General features: G+C 40.5%; 1 protein-coding gene across 1 annotated transcript in view; it reads right to left on the bottom strand.

The window, feature by feature from the left end:
- Positions 1 to 21657, bottom strand: part of SORCS3 (sortilin related VPS10 domain containing receptor 3) — a 263846-nt gene that overhangs the window by 15998 nt on the left and 226191 nt on the right. Inside the window, 6 exon segments of the mRNA XM_039709347.1 lie at positions 2168 to 2301; positions 5289 to 5475; positions 9570 to 9741; positions 11192 to 11305; positions 15437 to 15570; positions 17080 to 17197. Of these exon segments, the coding sequence (XP_039565281.1) occupies positions 2168 to 2301; positions 5289 to 5475; positions 9570 to 9741; positions 11192 to 11305; positions 15437 to 15570; positions 17080 to 17197 (859 nt within the window).

The raw sequence follows: 21657 nt of genomic DNA, 5'->3' as shown, positions 1-21657 counted from the left end.
GGGTGGGGAGAGCAATAGAAGAATCTCAGCCAGGTCAGTTGTGTCTAGGACAATATTCTCCTGTGCAGCAGCACAGAGTGAGACTGCACAGTGACACAAGACACACCTGGTTCTGCCTGGGATGGCTACAGGCTGAACAGGAAAAGAAATTGCAAGCCCTCAGCATGGAACAAAAACATATCATCTAATAGTACCAGTCACAATATTACACACAATATTACACACAATTCAGTGTCCCCATCTTTCACCTCTACTCAGAACACCACAGTTTACTCATGAGTAAACTATGAGAAAAGGATCTGACACATATGTTAAACATCCCAGGAGGAATTTTGATGTGATACAGACTGCTGTTCTGACAAAAGGTGGCTGATACACTTATGTCTATATCTCTTGGCATAATTCTGTCAAAGTTGCAGTACATTCCATGAGGTAGCTGGAGATAATGCTTTGCAAAGACTGAACAGTGCTCTGGGTCTGAGATTCAGACACAGCTAAGGGGCACCATGTTTACTCTTCCACATTTCAGCAATGAGTATAATCATGCCAAGGTGTCAAAGGATCAGCTACTCCTTGTTCAGCTTTGTCCAAAGTACCCATCCCAAATGCATTCACATCTGCTTGTACTCTGCTGCCTGTGGGTCTGAAATTTAATCTAGAAGATGAAACATATCATATTTCCAATCCAGAAGCAAGCACTGTGAGAACTGCATGGAAATCTTCAGCAAACACCACTGCTTTGCACTACCTTTTCTAGATTGCTTTCTATTTCAAAAAATCTTTTTTAAGTCCCTGTTTACAATTAACTTCTATAGTAAGGACAAAAACAATGGCAGGAAAACTCTATGCTGGAGGGCTTAAGCAGATGGGCACAAGTTACCAGTATCTAAATTACCTCTGATGTACTTTAATGGTTCTCCATGTGTGCGCACTGAGCCAAAAATATTAACTGTAACGTGATTTCACATCCCTGTATTTCAATGCAGTACAAACTATGTGGAATTACCTGGTACTTGCCATGGACTGGATGTGCATATGTGAGTGGTTCCCATAGTTTAGCTAGGGCCCTGTAACTTGGCAAGTTACAGTAAATGGCTTTTGCTCCTGAGTTCTTCCACTGCCTCAACCATGCTTCCACAAAAATCAGCAAGTTCTTACACTGAGCTTCCTAACTGGATGTAAAATCCCAGTAGAAGCAGCACTTAATGTTTTTATTTTGCCTCTACTGATATTGTTGGAAGCTAGGGTAAGAGGTTAAAACTAAGCAGCTTTTCAAAGAGAAAACAAAATACTTGTGTGCCTATTTTTTTATCTCAAGCTCCATATTTCATGTAAAATCCCCTTTTCTTTCTTCTGCAATCTCACCTCAGTGCACACCTTCAATTGCAAATGTAGACAGTGACATGATTTAAACTGCTTTTGTAAATAACAGCAGAAACTACATTGTGAAATTAACAGCTGTACATTTCACACCTATAAGAATGGAGAATAGTGCCTGTCTCACTCCTAAAGTCTATAATAAAAACTGTAGCTAACAGGCAATCCTGCTCTTTCATTTTAAAGCATGACACTAACTTGTATTTTCACTTATTTTAACTATTGCTAACTATTGCCAAAAAAGCTCCTTATAATACATACAGTTACAATACACATAATTTGAAAATTCACTACAAAGAAGTCTCATCCCCCTCTCTAATATAGCCAGACTCTTCAGCTTGAAATTCTAGATACACCTGTTTATCTGAACACCAAGAGCTTTAAAGTACTGTGCTGGAATCCAGCATTATGTACTGCACACTGGCACATAATGGAAACCCCCCTGGTTATTTGAACACCAGCAGTTTTTAAACACCGTGTTGAAAGCCAGCATTATTCCACATATAGTTCAGTTAAGTTGCAAGTGAACGCTGGTAATAACAGTGGTCTTCAAATCTCAGTAGGGCTGATAACAACCAGATGGAAAAAGTAATGGTTCCTAAGAACAACACAAGACAGAAGCAAATAAATTCACAAAGGTTGAAGTTCAGATAATGACCACTCTCTTCAGCCAAGTTAAAAACTAAAACACAAAACAGGAAAAGGCAAGAAGTTTTTATTACGGCTGAGAGAGTTCCCTGACTGTTGTGACAAGCTTAGGAAGAAAAAATGAACCAAAGAGTGTCTGTACCTTGGTGCTGTTGCCAAACCACCAGAAGTAGGTAAGTGTGCCTGCCTGGCTGGGCCAAACTACTGCAGTAATGTTGACATCCTTATTTCTGATGGCAACAAAGGGAACACTCAGATGGACGTGCTCCACTGGACCTGTGGGAAGAGAGCTCATTATTAAAGGCTTTGAGTTAAATCCTCCCTGCACAGTTGTGAACAGCAAGGATTTTTCCTTTAAATAAATCAAAAGTCCTGTGTCAGCAGTGACAGTCTAGTGACAGTCTATTTATATTTTAGAAATAAAAGAGAATTTCAGCAGTCAATGAACAACAGAAAAAGATAATGAAATTTAAAAATACTTCCCTGCCCCCATTATGCACATTTTCCATAGTGCTAATTTCCAGAGAGGGACAGTGCTGTGTTTAGAAGAATTTTTAAAATGCATTTTGAAGAAAAACAATGAACTGGGTTTGCATTATATAGTGAAGTTGCTATTGAAAGCCATAAGGATAGGACACAAGAAAGGGATAGTACACAAGTGAGAAAGAAGTTTTTTTATCTTGAAAATATAGCCATTGAGCTACTAAGATTTATGGGGAAATCATTTTAGCCATGATGGCTTAAATCTGGTTATATAAGAGTAATTTATGACTTTATTAAATACCCCAAACAGTTTTTTAAAAGCTCTCCAAAATAAAGACTCATGATTTTGGAAATCCTTGGTATCTTTTTGACTTAGGCTTGATTTTGGGAAGTCTTTGGGGAGCCAGTTACCCCTAGAAAAGCATCAGGAACCACTTGAAAGATGTGTGCATTGGTACAACAAAGTATGTAATTGTCAGAAGCACTTGATTCTGAAAGACTAAAAAAATAACAAAGTACCAATGCAAAGTTGTATGCAACAAATGCACATGTCCAGAATAAATCCAGGGCACGAAACCCTGAATTCAGAAGACAGATCCTCTCTAGAAAAAACAACATGTGTAAAAAATACTGGTTTTGTTTGGTAGTTTGTTTAAAGCTTCTGCTATCTCCGTTGTTTTTCTTCTTGTTTATCTTTTGGCTTTGCTGGTACTGAATTTCAGCTGATAACTGCTGCCCATCAGACAGTGTTACTTTCTGGGTAGTACCTTTAAAACACAGCAAACTGACAGACTATCCCTGTGAGATGGAAAGGACAAAATAAGAAAAGTCATAATCTTTTCTTTTTTTGTTAGACATTCATTTTGGGAAGCAGGAAACGTGGTGATTTTAACTGAGACAATCCTCTTGTGTTACCTCTCAGCACGAAATGGGGACATTAATCAGTTCTCCATCTACTTGAATTACAAAGATTGTGGAAAGCAAGAGCTTTTCTTCTGCTGCTGGAACATAGAGCTCCAAGCACAAAAGGACCCTATTCTTGCTTTTGGAACCTTAAAACTTGGGAAAAGGGGGAAAAAAAGGATCAGGAGATCTCTACCAGCAAGTCACTCCTGAACTCTGACCGTAGGAAGTACTCTGGGTTTGCAAGAACAGCAGGTTCCCCTAAATATTTTGTGGCAGTGCATGTAAGGGGAAAAACACTACTATCTTTGCTTCCTTTAAATATCAAGTTAAGCAGCTTGTCAGCAGATTTCAGAAAGCCGAAAAGTTAACTGGCTGCTAATAAAGCTGCAGGGTAGAAAATTAATGTTGCTTGAGGCCAAGGAGCCTTTTCTTCTCTCTTTTTTTTTTTTTTTTTAGCACAGGATCCCAGTACCAGAGTGACTGTATAGTAAGAATGATTCTCAGGCATATTTGTCTGTACATTTGAACTTCAAGGTCAAACCTCCTATATTGACCAGTACTTCCACATATATTAAAAGTTTAGTACTGAGGTGTCATCTTATTTCAGCATTAGCATGAATGTAAGTGCTTGCAAAATATTTCCCCAGAGATGATGATAATAAATTGGCTACCTAAGAATGCTATGAAAGTCAAAGGAGAGATCTAAAAGGTTGATGTAAAAAAGGGTGGAGCAGCAAAACCAGGCCAAGGAACTGTCGCTTATTACATTCTGCTTTAAAATCCTCACCATGAAAAAGCAGTTCCTTTGAGAAAAATCAGATAATCCATACAAATCTGCTTGTTATTACCAGGTAACCATCACTTTTGTCAGCTAATGGCCCAAGGTGAAGCAAAAAACAGTTAATGCTCTAATAACAGATTGTTAAGTGCAGCCATGATTGACTTTGAGGGAATTATGAGCATAATAAAAGCTTCAAGGAACATTTATTCCTTCATACAGGGAGCTGGAAATTAAAATGGAGAAAAAGTTCTTGAGTTTTGGAAATTTCTAATGTGCTTCCTTTCAGCAGAAAAGCTCAAGCAAAAGGCAGGATGTAAGACATTCTGACAAGTAAAGAGGGAAGGCAGACAAGACTATGATCACCATTATGGGCAAAATTGATGGGGTGCATCTGAACACAGAAGATCTAATAGTCTAAGAGTAGATCAAAGAACTGAGCTCTTTTTGGTCTCATCCTACATTCCACACACTCTGCTCTCTCCTGTGGCTTTGGGAAGTTAACTCAGAGCTCTATATTTGAGTTTGCTCGTGTCAGCAGGAGAGAAATTGCATTGATCTACCAAACAGGACAGAAACATCAGGGATGCACGTCAAACACATGAAATGGGAAAAGCAGCACATTAGCCCTCAGTGCATTCATATCTCAGGAAGCACGCTCAGCACAATGCTTCTATTTCATTAAATTAGCACTGTAAATGCTGAAATTCTGAATAAGTGACTCAAAATTTAGTAGTTTAATCTAATTCTCTTGGAATGAAACATGTATTGAAAATACATAATTGGACTTTGTTTCATATGCTGCTTGGTCTCTGACCCTTTCAGAAAGCCCAGTAGATATTTTCAAACTTTTCTCCATAACTCTCAGAACTGCAAATACACTTGTTTAAAAAAAAAAACCAAAACCTTCTTTTCCCCTTAATTCCATAAAGTCTATTTAACAAGTTAGGGGAGCATCTAGAAGCCCAAGCCTTTGGAAGAGCATGAGCTGAAATGTCTGTGGGTTTGCATCTATTCTTGGGCCCCACTGAAGCTGCAGGGACTTGGAGTGAGGTCAGATTTTGGCCCAGGGAACCTGGCAGGTGGAAGTACTCACAGACCACATGCAGGAACAGGACAGCAGTGTCCGAGCCCAGGCTGTTCTCTGCGTACGCCGTCACCTGGAAGATTCCAGCACTCTTGTACACGTGCCGGATGCCATCCTCCACAGGGCTGAAATTGGCATAGGACACTGCAATGCCATCTCCAAAATCAAGCTGGATGTTCGTCCTTTGGAGATCACCCTGCAACAGAGAAGGCTGGAGTAGGAAACTGGACTGATGTAAAAGGATTTATATTACCTTTCATCCCACTTAGTTCCATTTCATTAGCATGGATACAGAGTAGTAACTTTTTTAAAAAAAGCCGAGCCTTGTTCTGTCATTCCTTAAGGTGGCCAGACACAGACAGCAAAAGACCAATAACTCATCCTAAAGTAGCTAAAACAGGTGACATGAATCATCTCTTGCAAATATCCACCCCTGATTATACAGAGTTTAGAGGACCAGTTTCATCTAGACATGAAGCTTTAGCATGGCTGAATTTATACAGGTTGAGTCCCACGTTGAGGACTGACAGATTTTTTTGTCTCATGTCAGTCAACACAGAGACAGGGCCTGGATACACAGGAGAATGAAGCAGATGATGAGAAAATCTCTTCTAGGATTACTGTCAATGACAGTTATTAAATGAAGGAGGGAAAAACGGACAAGAAATTCCAGCACCACAGGTATTGTCTGGAGACAGAAGTTGCACTATTTTAGTTTAAATCGTGCTTTAAATCACTGTAGTTGAACTGTAGAAGTGTCTGTTATTTCGGTTTCTCAGAGCCTTATTTTATACTTGCCCCCAGCTGACTAATGTAACACAAAACAAGGCTAATTTCAACAAAGCTAAAGCCCACTCCAGTGATTTCACTAAACTGAAATAAAACTACAACTCAGATTCAATCTCTGCAGCTTTAGCTTTCTACATATATATAGGATGTGTTGTACCAAGTAATTTCCTTTCATCGAAGATCTGCACTGTATTCACTGGGGGTGAAGAAGATACTACTATGTTTTGGAGATATTCCTAGCCCTGAAGGGCTGAAGTCAATCCCTACATATATTGAGGACGTGATCTGAAAGTTTAAAAAAAATAAATTTCTGCTCATAAATTTACCTTTTTTTAATGGGAAATTCAGAAATATTTTACAGTTGTCTCATAAACCCCATTATAGCAGTAAATGCATAGGGAGAACATACAGGAAGCCAGACCACAATGAAGCAGGTCCCATGTGTAGAAAATCAGGACCTAGCAGCCCCCACCTGATAGACCATACCTGCATGAAGAAATCAGAGCGCAGGAAGGGTATTTTTCAGATATCAATTTAATTGAGTATATACTTGGGGTCTTCAGACCCTCATATAGTCAGGACTATTGCATGTAGTTTTGAAATATGGGTATTTGATTATATATGTAAGATCTCTCTTCCTCCTTGCTCCATCATTCCCATTCCAGGGAGCCAGGGGAATTTTGGCTATTGACTTGTTCAGGGCACCATTTTCACCTCTGCCCTCCTTGGACATTAAAACTTCAGTATAAACCAAAGAGCATTCAGAAAGGACTAAAGCAGTACTGACACTAAACTACCTATTATATTGAGTAGTCGATAACATTCTTTAGACAGAGAGTTTTTAAAGTCACTCTAAAAAATTCTCTAGCAGGAGCAAAATTACACTCTTGAGATATTCAGCTATTTGATAGAAAGACTCCCACAGCTTGTTAAACCTTTCAAAACCACTGCTCAAGGGAATGCACTAAGACCCCAAGTCCATCTCATATGGAAGATACTGAACAGAGGATAAAAATTTGATCTGGGCTGGATTCATCACTGATGACCTCAGGCTGAAATCTCTTGCACCAGTCATGGCAGCTCCTCTCCCTTGCCTGACAATTCTCTTTTCTATTTCCTTCTTGTTTCTCCAATAGGATTCTATCTGAAATCAGACCGTTTCACACAGAGAAGCAGGAACAGATTTTTCATTACTAAACAGTGGCAGATGATCTTTTCACCCAATTATGAGCTAGGTCTTCAATGCAAAGGCTGCCCATCACACTAATCATGTTTTCTTTCTCCTTTCCATACACATGTATCCAGTACATAAAATACTAATCCAAGCATGCTAGTCCCAGACAAAGATGCCGGATATTCTGGAGTTTATAAATATAAATGAAAATAGAAGGGAAGTGGAGGCATTTCAAAAGGAAAAAGAAATCATTGCTATCCATTTATATTCAAGAGGCATGTTTTGTTGCTTTATGCCCCATAAATAAGTGAAAGGGAACAAGGTATGGGCTGTCACAAAGATTGGCTCTGAGTACGGAAATCAGTGAGCAGACATGATCAAGAACACAACTTCCACAACAGCTATTTGGCAGTCATTTCTTTGTGATCAAAATCAAACTTAGATTTAAAAAAAAAGTCTAAAAAGGTTCTTATCTCCTCATGTTCCCTTGCATATATACAGTCCAAATCTCAGTCCAGTCCCATATTCCTGAAAACACAGAAAAACCATCAGTCATTATGCATTTATTTGTCTGCAGTCATTGCCACACATGTATTCTGAATACCACTGGAAAGAATTCTACTAAAGTGAATTCTATAAATCCTGAGAAATTCAGGTTTTGATTAACTATGATGAAGTCTTCATTTACTACTGAACACCTAAAGGTCAGTCACCTCCATATATTGAGGATGTGCACTAGAAGGCAGCAAAGAACTGTTGGCTCATCAGGGCAAGTCCAACACAGCTGAATGAACACCACAGAGATGTATCCACAGGGGCTGGTCAGGCTGCTCTTTGGCTCAGAAAGGAAGTGTAAACTTAGGTACAAAACTACCACCAGTAAAGAGACTGACCAGAAAAGGTGGAAGAAGCCAGGAATTAATCTGTATGGCAGCAAAGTAATAACTAAGACCTCTACAGAAATTATTTCTTCTAAGTCATAAGGAAATCTTTGGTAACAATTCTTCTCAGGTTCACACTAAAAGACTGGAATACCTTTGTCCAAAATTTCAGTTCCTTTTCTTTTCTTCTTGAAATTCTATTATTTTAAGAAACAAACTCAACACAAAACTTTCTGTGGAATAAGCTGTTCACCTACAGAGACATGTTCCAAAGATTCTCTTCCCTTAAGAAAAAAAGGTTGTTTCAATGAAATGTTTTTCTAACCACCATTATTTTTCAACAACAGACATAAGAGTGAACACCCTCACCTATTTATTCAGTTGCCTCTTCAATCTCTAAATCCTTGCAAAGATTCCACTCTTCAGCTACCTTGACTGCTGCATTATTCCCCATCTGTTTATCATTCTTCATATGCAGCAGTTCCGCTTGAGCTCCCTAATAAATTACTAGTTGATTCCTAATTTTTAGATTATATCTGTTCTTTTCTGAACTCCCACTCATAGAGTCTACACAAATTGTCTTACCATGTCAAGTCTGCAGAATAGAAAAGAAGCAGCAAGTAGACAAGAAATCCCCCTAGTATAAAAGCAGAGCATGCATGAACCTCTGAGGAAGTAGTAAAGAGGCCCTGTCAGATTAGTGTGGTCCCAGTGAAATACTTAGCTACTATATAAGGATTTAATTTAGTGTGAGAATGTGTGTGTCTGTGACTGGTCTGCCTCAGCTGTCTCCAAGTACTGCTCCAAAGTAACACACACGGCACAGAAAATGTGACAAAAACCAGCTGTTCTCCAGCACCAACTCAGTCCCTGGCCAGAAGAGCCTCAACATTTTGATGCTTTTGGCAGCAGCATGGCCTGGTGTCACTTTTGCTACTGTTGGCTGTACCAATAACAGATAAGGGCTGGGACTAGAGGTGCTTTGAGGAGAGTCAATTCCTACTGCAAAATAACAATGTCCCTCATTGCTCCCCATGAGTGTGAACATGTTCCCCACTGTTCTTAACCTTTCTCAGAAAAGCTGAAGTTAAGCTTTGCATCCCAGATACAGAATTGTTGACCACAGAAACACCACTTCTGCCTCATAAACTTCATAAACTGCAGTTTACTGGAAGCAGCAAGGAGTGGGGAAATAAATTTTTTGACCATATCTGTCTTTCTTCAGCATTTACATCATCACTGATAGACAAGATAGCCAAACACTTTAGTGTGACCCAATATGACCATCTTGTGTCACTATAGCCTTCAATTCTCTTAAATCTCAGGACCATTCACCATTTCATGATTTCCTCTTGAATACTTTTTCCTCTCAGAAATCTGAAAAGCAAAGGAAAAGAATGCCAGTCCTGCCACACAGAGAGAAGTTTAGTGAGACCACTAACACACCTCCTCCATGAGGATGATGAAGGTGGCATTGTGCCCTTGCTCCATGACCAGCTTCCCGTCGGAGGTGAGGATGTGCAATCCCCGAGGTGCTTTTCCAGGGCATTTCTCCATCTTGGCCATGTACTTCTCTCTCAAACCATCAGTGCAGTTGTTAGACACAATCCTGCGGTACCTGGGGAACAGTAACAAAAGGACATTGGGCTCACACAGTGGGCAGAAAAGTTCCTTTGGTTTGTTTTTGTTTTGTCCCTCCACACTAATGCATGTGTTTTTTCAAAGGTTAACTGCCTGCACAATCCCCTCACTGAAAGGAAGACTCAAAGAAACCTAACATTTCATTAAGTAAGAGAAAGCCAAACCAATCACAATTGAACCTTCTCCAGAGATTGTCAGCAGCATCACTGAGAAGAGACACATTGTGGAGGTGAATTACTCTGCCTTACTAAAAGGCAGAGAATTCCTCCAACCCAATGCCTGCAGGATTGCATCCTGCATCCCAGCTTTTTAATTATAACATTTATTAGGTTTTGTCTGCCTCTACTGGGCTAGAGGGCACTTCAAAAAATATGTCAAATGCTTTGCCAAGTTGTCTTAAAATTTTTTGAAGTATGGGTTTTTCTCTTGGCCCTTCTTGGAAGATGTTGGCTAAACAGCATGACACTTGGCTATTCCTGGTGTTGTTGAGGGGGGTTAACCCTTACTATTAATTCCATACCAACCCCAACTCTTTTCTTGTTGCTCTCTGTCAAGAAGGCTACCAGCAGTCATACTGGCCTGTAATTACATCCCATACCAGCAGTCTTACTGGAGCTGAAAGGGGGTCTCTGAGGTCAAATGCCTCTAGACTCCCAGCAGCCTCACTTCATCCAGCCATCTGCACCAACCAGGCAGGAATAGAGCTGGTTCCTGCCATAGCCATCAAGCAGGCAGGACACATGACTCAGAATCATCCCTGCTAAATTTGCAGGGCCTGCCCTGTCATGGAAGGAGCTTAGCAATTTTGCACCAGACAGTGAAACTAAAGTCTCACAGCATTTCCTGCATGATAGTAGAACATTTGCAAAGTGATGCTGCCATAATAAACCAACACTTGCCATCTGCTCTGGGTTAGACCAGGAGAAATCAGCACACAAAGCTTGTCTGAAATGCAAGGCATTGTATGTACAAAGTGAAAATGGCAGAGGAAGAAACATAAAAGAGGCTAAAAATTGCTCATTTGAGCCTTTCTAGAAGCTGATATAAATAGGAGCTGTAAGATAGTAAGAGGTTCAGTAAAATACAATGTGAAATACCTCAAACCTGTCTTTTTAAATGTTCAGCTGTCTCTCAGGCAGACCTTTTTGATTTGTGTTTTAATTTTGCAACAAAGGGGAGCTCCAAGTCTAGGCTCCAGGGATCACACATCACTTGATAGCAATGCAATATCTATGTGTCACCTATGTTAATGTGCCTCTCCCTCTCTCTGAGGAACAAGGCAATTTTCCATACAGATGCTGTTGCAAACATCACCTCATAGATAAGACTGAAAAAGAGCATAATGGGATGCAGAGAAAAATAGAACTATCCAGGTTCTCTTGTCTACTGCAGTCACCAGAACCAGACAGATTGCGCGACGCCCTTACCCAGTGCTGTTCCAGTAGTTTTGCCCAACGTTGCAATCCTTGGACAGGGAGGAAGGGCTGAACCAGAAGGCTGGGATGCACTGGTTGTTGCTGTGCCTCTCATATCCATAGTCACTGTGGAGAGAAGCCACGAATCCATCACTGTACCCTCCACTACAGTTAGCTCAGAGTTTCAGGTGGTTAGCTTCAGAGTCCCTAGGTGTGTATTGGTGGTTCTCTGCTGGTTTGGCATAACATCATGGATTGGGCTCATCCAGAGACCAAGTGCTGGACTAGTTTGAGGGGAAGGAACACAATTCACTGAAGGCATTTGATCCCCACAACAGCACAACTGCCAAACTTGCAGAGCACTGCTGGACTTGTGCTTCATTTGGCATCAAAACATGACAGAGATTCAGAAATAATATTGTACTGTTTGTTTCTATTCCTATTAATCTCTGACCTAAATTTCACTTTTTGGGTTCTTTTCGTTTGTTTTTTGCAGCCTTAATTTTTAGAATGAACCAGGCTAATTCTAAGATCTAATATCACTTTTTCACAACAGTGGCTAGGAGTACAAAACACTGGGAGCACTTCCTGAGCAACTAGCCACAGTATGTATATTTATGTATGTTAATGGATTCCCTGGCTAAGCTGTGACTTACCCAAGAGAAAAAAAAAATAGCTGATGTTTTTCCAACACTAAACTAAAACACAACCAGCTTTGTGGTCTAAGGATTACATGGCATTGTGTCACACAGGGAAGGCAATCCAGGGTATTGATTCTTCCTTGGACCACCAAAGAGTGGAAGTGCACACAACCACATCCAAAACTTCTTTTTACAGCTGCCTTTGTGTGCCAATACAATGATGAAGCAATAGGATTAATCCAAAGCTTTCCATAAGTTTTAACAGGGTCTGGATCAGGTTTCTATGTGTAGCCTTTATTGACAGGCTGGATTAAAGGACAAATGAAAAGAGATTCTGGATTTTTGCCTGCAGCAAGTTAACAAATGCCAACATGCTAAACCTCTGTGAAAACACAGACACTACAGAAGCCACTGTCTTGAAAGCATTCTGTGCCCTTTAGGACACTGAGTTTTATCCTTCCCCTGTTCAGAGCCTGAACTGCCAACAGAAAGTCTCTAGGAAGAGCTTTGGTGCAACAGAATTGTGCTATGTCCCCAATGGCCCAGGCTGCTACTGTTCTTTTCTTAGAGGGCAAAAATTCTGTGAGCTACTTTAAATGGTTTGGAGATTCCCTAATGCTCTTTCTCTCAACATTCAATTTAATCATTCTCAGTGGGTCCGACCTGCACAGTCAAAAATGCCTGGCAGGGACTTTGTAATTAAAAATATTCAGAAGGAGCTGTACTTTGCCCCAAAGAAGAAAAGAGCTGCATAAATATTTAATAAAATTAAAGACAACATTGCTGTGTGCCCTCAAGGTTCTGTGCTTGTTCATTAACTTCTGGTAAATGTATATTAAAACCTCACATGCTGCCCACCTTCCCTCTCATAAGCCCTAGGGTTTGCATAAGTTAAGGAAATAATCAAGTCCAGCTGCTGTGCTGTCTTTCTCAGGAAAGCTATCTTGACAGAGTAAATAAAGAAGCAGGAGGAGGGAAAAGAAAGCTCAGCGAGCACTTTAATACCACTTATGAGATCCTTCTGCCATTCTCTCTGTTAGAGAAAAGCCAGGATTTGCTTCTGGAGATGACTGCAAGGGTTGGCAGGAGTCACCCCTGATCCTGACTCATAAAGATTTGTTGAACTGGGGCATAATTGTGATTTATGCCCCTGAATTTTAGATCAGCCTCCTATCTAACTGCAGGGAACAGCACTGCAACCATGAGGCAGACAGGGGCAAGGGCACTGTGACCAAATGGGAGGGAGCACAGCCCCCACAGTGTGTGCTGAAGGGCTCCTGCAGCTATTTGTCCTCTCCCCACAGCCCTCAAAGGCAGGTGTCATCACAGCAAGTGGCACAGGGTGCTCCAAGCCCAGAACCAGCTCCAAACCTGAGGAAGCAGAGGGCCCATCTGGCAGGACTTGCTGGTCACTGTACTCACACAGTCCTGGCTGCTGGCCCTTTCCCTGCCACCCACAGGTCCTGCTCAGAGACCTGTGCTGACTGCACAGAGCAGTCAGTTCTTTCAAGAACTGGCAACTGTGAGCCCAGGCAGAAGAGGCTGAGTGGACATTTTTCCTTGAAAGGGAAAGAGTTTTTCTTGAAAGAGCACCAAGTGAAAGTAGGAGCTGTCCTTTCATCTGTCCTGTCCACTTTTTAGTGAGCAGAGAAAAGGCATTTGTCAGCATCTGCCCTTCTCATACTGACATCCCAAGGAAGGCAGATGAATCTAGAATATATTCTGGAATAACCTGTATCTTGTAACTAAATGTCTCATACTTTAGAAGTCACAAATCAGAGCACAACTTCACCCTTCCTCTCTGAAAAATCACTTTTAAAATTATCAAGCTCAGTGCCCCACTTCCAGCATTGCCAGTATTTTTCTCAAATGGACCATCTCACACATTCTTCCAGTCAGCCCTGCTGAGTAGCATCAAAATTCATCATAGTTTCTTCTGATTCTCCAAAACCAGCTATAACAATTTTGCAACTGGAAGCTAGTTAAAATTCTGTTGGCAGTGCAGGGTCTGAAACAAAAGCCAGCTTGTTGTCCTCTAATTGCATTTCCTCTGCAAGACTGACAAGTTTAACAGCAATACCCTCTCATCTTAGGGGGAAAGTTAAGCAAAAATGATACTGGATGCATGCAAGGAATCTGTCCAGTGGTTGGAAAGGTGCATTCTGATGCAGACCCTTTTCAAGGCAGCATTTAAGGCCAATTTATCTACCAGAGTTTTCCACTTACCGTTTGGAAAAGACAAACTTCCCTGTGAAAATATAAAGTGGATGAGGAAAAGACAGCACAAGAAAAAAAAAAAAACCAACCCAAATTCATGAGCATCTCTGGAGATTGCTGCTGGATTCACCCCAGAGGCCTATGCCAATGCCAAGGGCAGATACTGCAAAGCAAGAAAGGCATCCTGCAAGTTCCCATCATGAGAACAAAGGCGAAAGATCTCATGAATCAAGATATGGAGTCTCAGAGGTAATCCTGTCATTAGGAACAAATTAAACACCCATCCAGATCAGATGGAAATCTCTGTTCTATATCCCCGACTCTCTCTTAAAGACAAACTACTACAATATTCAAGGTCAATATTTCTGGTCAATATTTTTCTTAATTTTTCTGCATTTCACTATGTCCATGCTCTAAAAGAGAACTGTGAGCCTAAGTCCAAATCCTAAGTACAGATCTCATGCCTCACACCTCTTCAGAAAGCATTTGAAGGTAGGTGAAGCGTTCAGGAATAACACCAATACAGAGTCAGACACTGATCCTGAACTACCTACTATAAAGTTTAAAATGTTTTCCCAGCTGATCAGCTTTCAGGGTATTTTGAATTCCATTTAAATGACATTCTGATAATTTAAGCTCAAACATCACAGGCATTGACAGTCTTAAATCTTAGAAATATTGCCTATCACAGGTGCCTTGTAGGAATTCCTTGGGCAGAGATCCTGACATGCATTTTTCCATCTCCTATCTCTGATTGTCAAGCAATTGCAAGCAGTGTCTCATTTTTCCCCTGATTTATTTTCAAGCTGCTTTCAAAGTGACCTTAAAGCAATTCGAAAATTATGGTCCCATTAAGTTAGAAACACCAATATTTATGCAAAACAAGTACTTATATCTGACAAGGGTGGGCTGTACAGTCATGTCACAGAAGCCCTTTCAGAAATTTCTCAATAAAACATTGTTAAGAAGCAATAAACTGTTCCCAGCTATTCAAAGGAATAATGATAAAAATGTGCATGTTTTGCTGGCTTGCCCCCTAGGAAGTCAATGACCTTGGGAGAGAAATACCCTCCCTCTTCTGAAAGGAATATATTTTGGACCAGAGAAGTCCTGGCTGTCACTATTCTGAAATGACAGACATAAAATGTCCATCAGTACTTGCAATTATTTTGCTTTTGAATTCCAGGCTTGGATTTCTCATGGAGATGAACAAATATTTCCTGCAGAAGAAGGGGAAGCCTCCTTCACTCAGCAGGTTTGGGGTCACATTTCTGCTATACGGTATGATCACAGCTATAAAGCTGCATTAGACCCAGTTCCTCTGCAAGGTTTTCTGTCTGGGTTGTATTTCAGCACAAAAACACAGCCCCTGCACAAGTCCCCAGAGTCACATACTCACCATTCAAAGTCTCCTTGGCCACAGACACACGGTTCAGACACCACAGTTTGGGAATAGTCCCGACCTAGGGAACACTGGGCTCCAGGCTTGCGTTTTTTGTAGATCTTCCTCTCCCCCATAACACAAGGTTCCCCCTTCATTGGCCAAAAAACAAGAGGAGAAACACAGTTGTAGTGGCAGCTGGGTCTTAAATGGAGCACTTTTTCAAAAAAAGACACAAAAGTCAATGAAAAGAAGCATTTATCTCTGGGAGGGTGACGAGTTACAGTCCTGCTCTTTGGTGGCTTTGCAAAATCAAAAGTCTCCTTGGGAAGACTCATGAGCACAGAGTGCCCAGCGTTGAGTTGGGATGCCAGTGACAATGCGCCCGAAATGCCTGGATGCCCAAGCCATCTCACCCACTTATTTCACCTTTCAGAAGGCATCCACCAATATCTAGTCCTATGAATTATCCTGAAAAGTCAATGTGGGTGTAGGCCAGGGTTTCTTCCATATGTCAGATAAAGTCTACTGCAGAAACAAGTGCCCAGGCCTGAATCCCAGGACAGGGAAAAAAACCCAGGTGTGGAACACAAAGCTCAACTGCCTTGCTCTTTCTGTGACAGAGCTGGCTTTGTTATAGACAATTTTGATGTGTGTTTCGGTGGGCTTTTTGAATGCAAAGGTTTCCAAGAGCACTAGCCAGAGTAGCTAATCCAAAACAAAATTTGATATCTATGAGTTGCTAAAACCAGAATTTTCTATTTTGCAGAAATAATTTGTCTGCAAAAAGGTAAGAAAAAAATACCTAAAAAAATACTTCTCTTCCCTATTAACAGTGATTCCCAAGATTGCTGCATGGTTACACATACGTCTTCCCTTTTCTTTCATTTAATTTTTTTTATTTATTCAATTCTACTACTTCAATTATCTTATCCTTGCCAAATTAATGTTCATTTCTCATTCATGGATTTCATTCAGGAATGTCACAGTGCCAATGGTTCTGGCTCTAGCTATGTTACCCTGCAGGGTGTGGAACATCACACTGGTAGCCAGTAACCCATAAGTAATCTGCAGAGGTTATTGACCTCTCAGTTATAGTTGCTTCAGGACCTAAATATGTCCAGCATGAGAATAAGCCAGTTTATGAAAAACAAAGCATGTATCCTTGAGTAGAATGAAATAATGTGGTTTCCTCTGGTGTCTTTTATTCAAGAGCTTTTCAGATTCAAGGGTTTTACAGATATTCAAGAGTTTTACAGATACCTGCAGGACCTGCAGGATGAATAAATGTTTTTATTTTCATTTTTGAGTAGGGGAAATAAGAGGCAAACTGAAACAAAATTATTTTCATGAGTCAGTGACAGAGCTACAAAGAATTCAGTGTCATCTACAATTCAATCATAAGGTGTAGTTTCACACTGCCCTAAGCATTGAGGCCAAAAAAGATCCAGCTGGTGCAATGGATCATATTCCTAAAAATAGAAGGTAATCTCCTGAACTTGTCCATAGATGCCTGGACCCATGTTTATTCATGCACATTCTTCAAGGGATGCAAAAAAAAATCCATATGCTTTGCTGTAAAGAACAATTGCATTCCCACCTGGCAGCTCAGAGCAGGGGAAAAGAAACCCCCACCAAAGCCCCCCTGAGAGTGGGGATACCTGATTGTGCAGATGCCAGGTCTGGTAGTCATCCTTGGTACACCTGCGGCCAAAGAGAGACTTGTAATCCACCTTGACCAGCTGCCACTCAGAACGGAGGCTGAAGTGCCCAAAAACTCTGAGCATGGGAGATAAAGGAAAAGAGAGTCAGCCAGACTCATACTTCCATTCAGCAAATAACATCTCATTAATCTCAGCTGCAGAAACCAATACAGTCTTGGAGCTTAATGACAGAAAATGGTATTCAGTCATGAAAAATATTTTCCGATTCTTACAACATCCCAGGAGTGTTTAGCCTTTTCCTGACACTTGTACACAGCCAGTGTAGGAAGGTCTTCCCTTGACCCTAGCATCCACCAAAATGGAACCCAAGTCTAATCACCTTTATTGCAGTGTTAGAGGGCAGTAAATGTTACTTTTTCATTATTCCAAGTCTTTTACTAATGTACATTTTTACCCAAACTACTTACATGAATAAAATTTTTGTTCTAATTATTCCAGACTAACAAAGAAAGAGGGAAAAAGACAAGATTTACAAATCTTCCTGTGAAATCAAAAGAGAAGCAGAAAACAGGACTTCCCCACTCTGTAATTCAGATCCTGCTGTGTCCCCAGTGTGCTGCCATTATTTATGCTAGCTGATTTTGGTTTACACTGTAATCATACTGAATTGTTGGCTTTGCTCTCCACTCACTCCTTCTCGAGTCTGCACCAAAATTGCTCTGCATTGTGCTGTTCTCCATGAAACAACAACCAGCCAGGACTCGATCATGCTGTCCCCTGAAGACCTGTCTCAGCTCATGGGGATCAGGGAGACAGTGGTGGGTGGGCAATATCTGAGAGTATGAAGTGGTAGGTTTGCTGTGGACACCTGTCTATATCCAAGTTCTCCCTCACAGAGAAGCTCCACTAAGCTGACAAGCAGGAAGGGAATTATACAAGAAGAACCTGTATGCTATCATGAACAAGTGGCTCAGGTTAGGAGTGAGCAAGTGAGGAAGGACTTGTCTGGTAGAATGAATTTTTCAGGTAGATTGTTGCTGGCTGTCCAGAACCATTCTTAGTGTAGCTCTAATTGCAGGGTAACAATGACAGGAAACACCACAGCATTCAGGCCATGCTGCAGGAGAAGCTGCAATCCCTGTTCCTCCACACAGAAGGCACACCCTGGACCAAGATAAACCCACTGAAACCAAAGCAGTATGGGGTGCAGAGCACTGGGAGCAGGAGGAAGAAGGGATGGAGCATGGTGGGGGATGCAGAAAGCCTCCAAAACTGTACTCAGTAGGAATTCTAATGCAGTTCCCCTCCCCACTTTTCCTTGGCACTAGGTATGTCCCATCAGCTGTTACATTACACTGCTTTCAGCACATACAACCTTGTTTGTGCTGCATGACTGAAACACCAGCCCCTGCAAAACAGCAATGCAGCAGGCAGAAATAATTTAGTCTAGCAGATTTACACCAGTATAGGATTTGGTGCTTATTACATGGAAAATACAGCAAAAAGAAAGAGAGAACATGACCAAAGAGAAACACTGGCATAAACCCAGAAGAGGACAGGGCTGGAGAAATCCAATGCTTTGCAAATCAATGCATCTAAAATGAAAATCTTGCCCCTCATATTGTTCTTTACCTAGCTGTCCATCAGGAGAGCAAAAGATTTCTTTGTGGTTTGCAAAAATCACCAGAATTACTTGATTTTAAAATCTATTTTTAAAAGCTTTTAAACAATTCCTTCGGACATGGAAATTCTTCCATGATAATTAATGAAAAAAAACCAAGGTTTTCTTAGAGGAAGGCAATATATTAGCATTCCAAAAGCACAGAACATCAGATACTCTTTAATTAAATTATTTCAAAGATCTTTGTGTATAATTGCTATAATTTAGATGGAAAGAATACTACACTAAATGGAATTAGAGGAGTGTTAACAGAGAGAGGTTTCCCTCTTCACTGCAGGGTCAGCTGATTCTTGAAGTAGTAACTTCTCTACTCCACCCTCCCGTTACTAATGTAAAGCTCGTTTAGGCTAATCAATCACTGTGGAAGAGACTTCTGAGATAAGACCAGCAGAGAAGTCACCAAGAACCTGCACCTTGTGAGCACTGCTCACCAGTTCCAAATGCCACCTACAGCATTGGCCAACACCATGAACATTGTGTGACAGCTCAGGATGACTTTGTTGTGCATTTGAAAGTTCTATCAGTTTCTATAAGCAAATACAAGGAATGGAAGAGAGTGCTATGTGATCTGTGCACAATGACAGCGCACAAACCCTGACTGAACAAAACCTGAAGCTGAGCTCCACTTTCTCGATTTTATGAATGACATCACTGGATGTTTTTCCATAGTGGTCAAGGTGCATGCACATGACCTCTCCCACCGTATCTGTTTTGAGGTGGCCAGGACCAATAGAGACTTGGGCAGACAGCAAAGAGCTACAACATTTTAAAACTCATAGTGTACAGCTATCAATAAGTGCTTGGCACTAAATGCTCCAGTTCCTACATATTGGTTTCTATATCAAGAGCAAAGAAACTAAACAACTTCCAAGGAAAGAGATGCAAAAAAAGATTGGTGGGGCCTTATTTTTCCCTACTCAACTGGTGAGTCCTCACATTGCTCTGAAGATCATTAAACTTATCTGATTGCTATGTACCTTCATTTCCCATTTACTCTGGTCACTCAATAAGGGAGATCGATTTTTTTTTTTAATAAACATAGCTAAACTATCAAGATAATACAGGGAGAAAGGAAATGAGGTACTATCAATTTTACCTCAATAACTTTGCCTACCGTGATCTAACTGAAAGCTCTTAATTGCTTGTTGCAAGCATAGAGAACAAGAGAACTGGGTTTTCAAGGTCCAGCTTTGAGAAGCCAACAAAGAAGGTATATTTTGATTCTTCCATATAAGCAGTCTGATGTGGAAGTCCTTGAGAAGAAATAAATAAAATAAAAATATAAAGAGCCCAGATGGCATTTAGATGGAGTCGGTTTTCTGACTAAGCTCAATTTAACAAAGGTTCTCCAACCTAAGACATAGAATGGTAATTTAGTGGCTTTAGACTGCATAGATTCTGTTCTATCCCTCCGAGTAAGCAGTTACAACTCCACATAAAATCTTAGCTAATAGGACAGCATCTTCTCAATTGGCTCTATGCATAGCTGACAGTGAAATCATTGTTAAGAAAACAGAAAATGCTTCCCAATCCTTTCCTTGGAGAAACAAGGCAAGGCTTTTATTGCCAGGGCTGGATGTCATTAATTTGCAGAAAACTATTAGAAACATGGAAATCAATTCTGAAATGCTTACAGTTTCATGATGGAGTCATTTTAGAAATGATCATTGGTAATGCTGCTATAATTATATCTTTCATTAATTTTTTAAATACACAGTAACTTACAAATGCAGTGTACACTGCCTGGATAACCTTGTACAGGAGTTCTTTAAAAGGCTTTTTACATTTATACAATGCTCTCTTCTCAAATTGCATTGCTTTTGCCTCATCATTCCTTATATTGTTGATAGCTGTGCTTTTTATGTAATTCAATACTGCTCATTCCTGCCAGGTCAACAGAATGAATTGAGGGTCACAAGATAACAACTCACCTGTCTCTGGCCTATAGATTCAATCCCTGTCCCTGCTCATGGTATGAGAAACAGACTCAAGTAACAGCTCCCACAGGAAAGGCATCAGCTGTATCCATGTGGATCTATCCCTGCTGGCAGTTTCAGATGAGCTGCCCAGCCAGACCAGGTATTAAAATGTAAATTCTCATGCCTAAATCAAGTTTTCATTTCTGAAGAAGACTGGTAGGACATCATATGGAGCAAGCAAGCACTGAAGCTGCCTGCACTTGGCTGGTCTGGTCTGGATAAAGATGGAAGATCTTCCCTTCAGCAGCCCTCCCAGCTCCTCTGTGAGCAACACCTGCTGATCTTGGATGTGCCCAGCACTGAGACAGAGGACTGGAGATGCCAGAGAAGGAAGAAGCTGATAAGGTAATCTTCACTACACCTAACACCAAAAGTACCTTCCTTTCTGAAGCAGTTTTCCTTCACTAGACATCAACAAGGTAAAAGACTTGGGTGGTTTTTGTTGCTTATCTCAATGTACTTTAGGGACCTCTGAAGCCAGATTTTAACAAGATTAGGCCCCATAGAATAGACTGTAAACATTTTTAATAACTAAAAATAAAATAAAAGCAAAAGGATATAATATATTTAGTAGATAGCATCTTTTGAGATGAACTACACAAGCAGATGGATGGATCAACAGAAAAGTAAGGGCAGAACTACGGTAGGAGAGCCAAACATATACTTTAATTTATAATACTGAGAGAAAATCTAATTGCAGTGTCATCATAAATAGGCTGTTTCATTTAGAAAAGCCTGAAACCAACCTTGATTTTTATTTCCTTTTATTGTAAAAGAAAATGCTTGCAGAGGAAGTGTCTTAGCAAGCAAAATTCCCAAATAGTAAAATCACCCAAATTAGTGAATACTTCACCTGGTCTAAATCTGTGCTTTTGTTTTGAGAATGTAGAAAGGAAGAAAGTCAAGTAAGATCAC

The sequence above is a fragment of the Passer montanus genome, unplaced genomic scaffold (assembly GCF_014805655.1).
Source record: "Passer montanus isolate IOZ18808 unplaced genomic scaffold, ASM1480565v1 scaffold21, whole genome shotgun sequence".
NCBI classification, from domain to species: Eukaryota; Metazoa; Chordata; class Aves; order Passeriformes; family Passeridae; genus Passer; species Passer montanus.
Note: the sequence above shows the minus strand (reverse complement) of the source record. Positions and strands in the feature narration are given on the sequence as shown.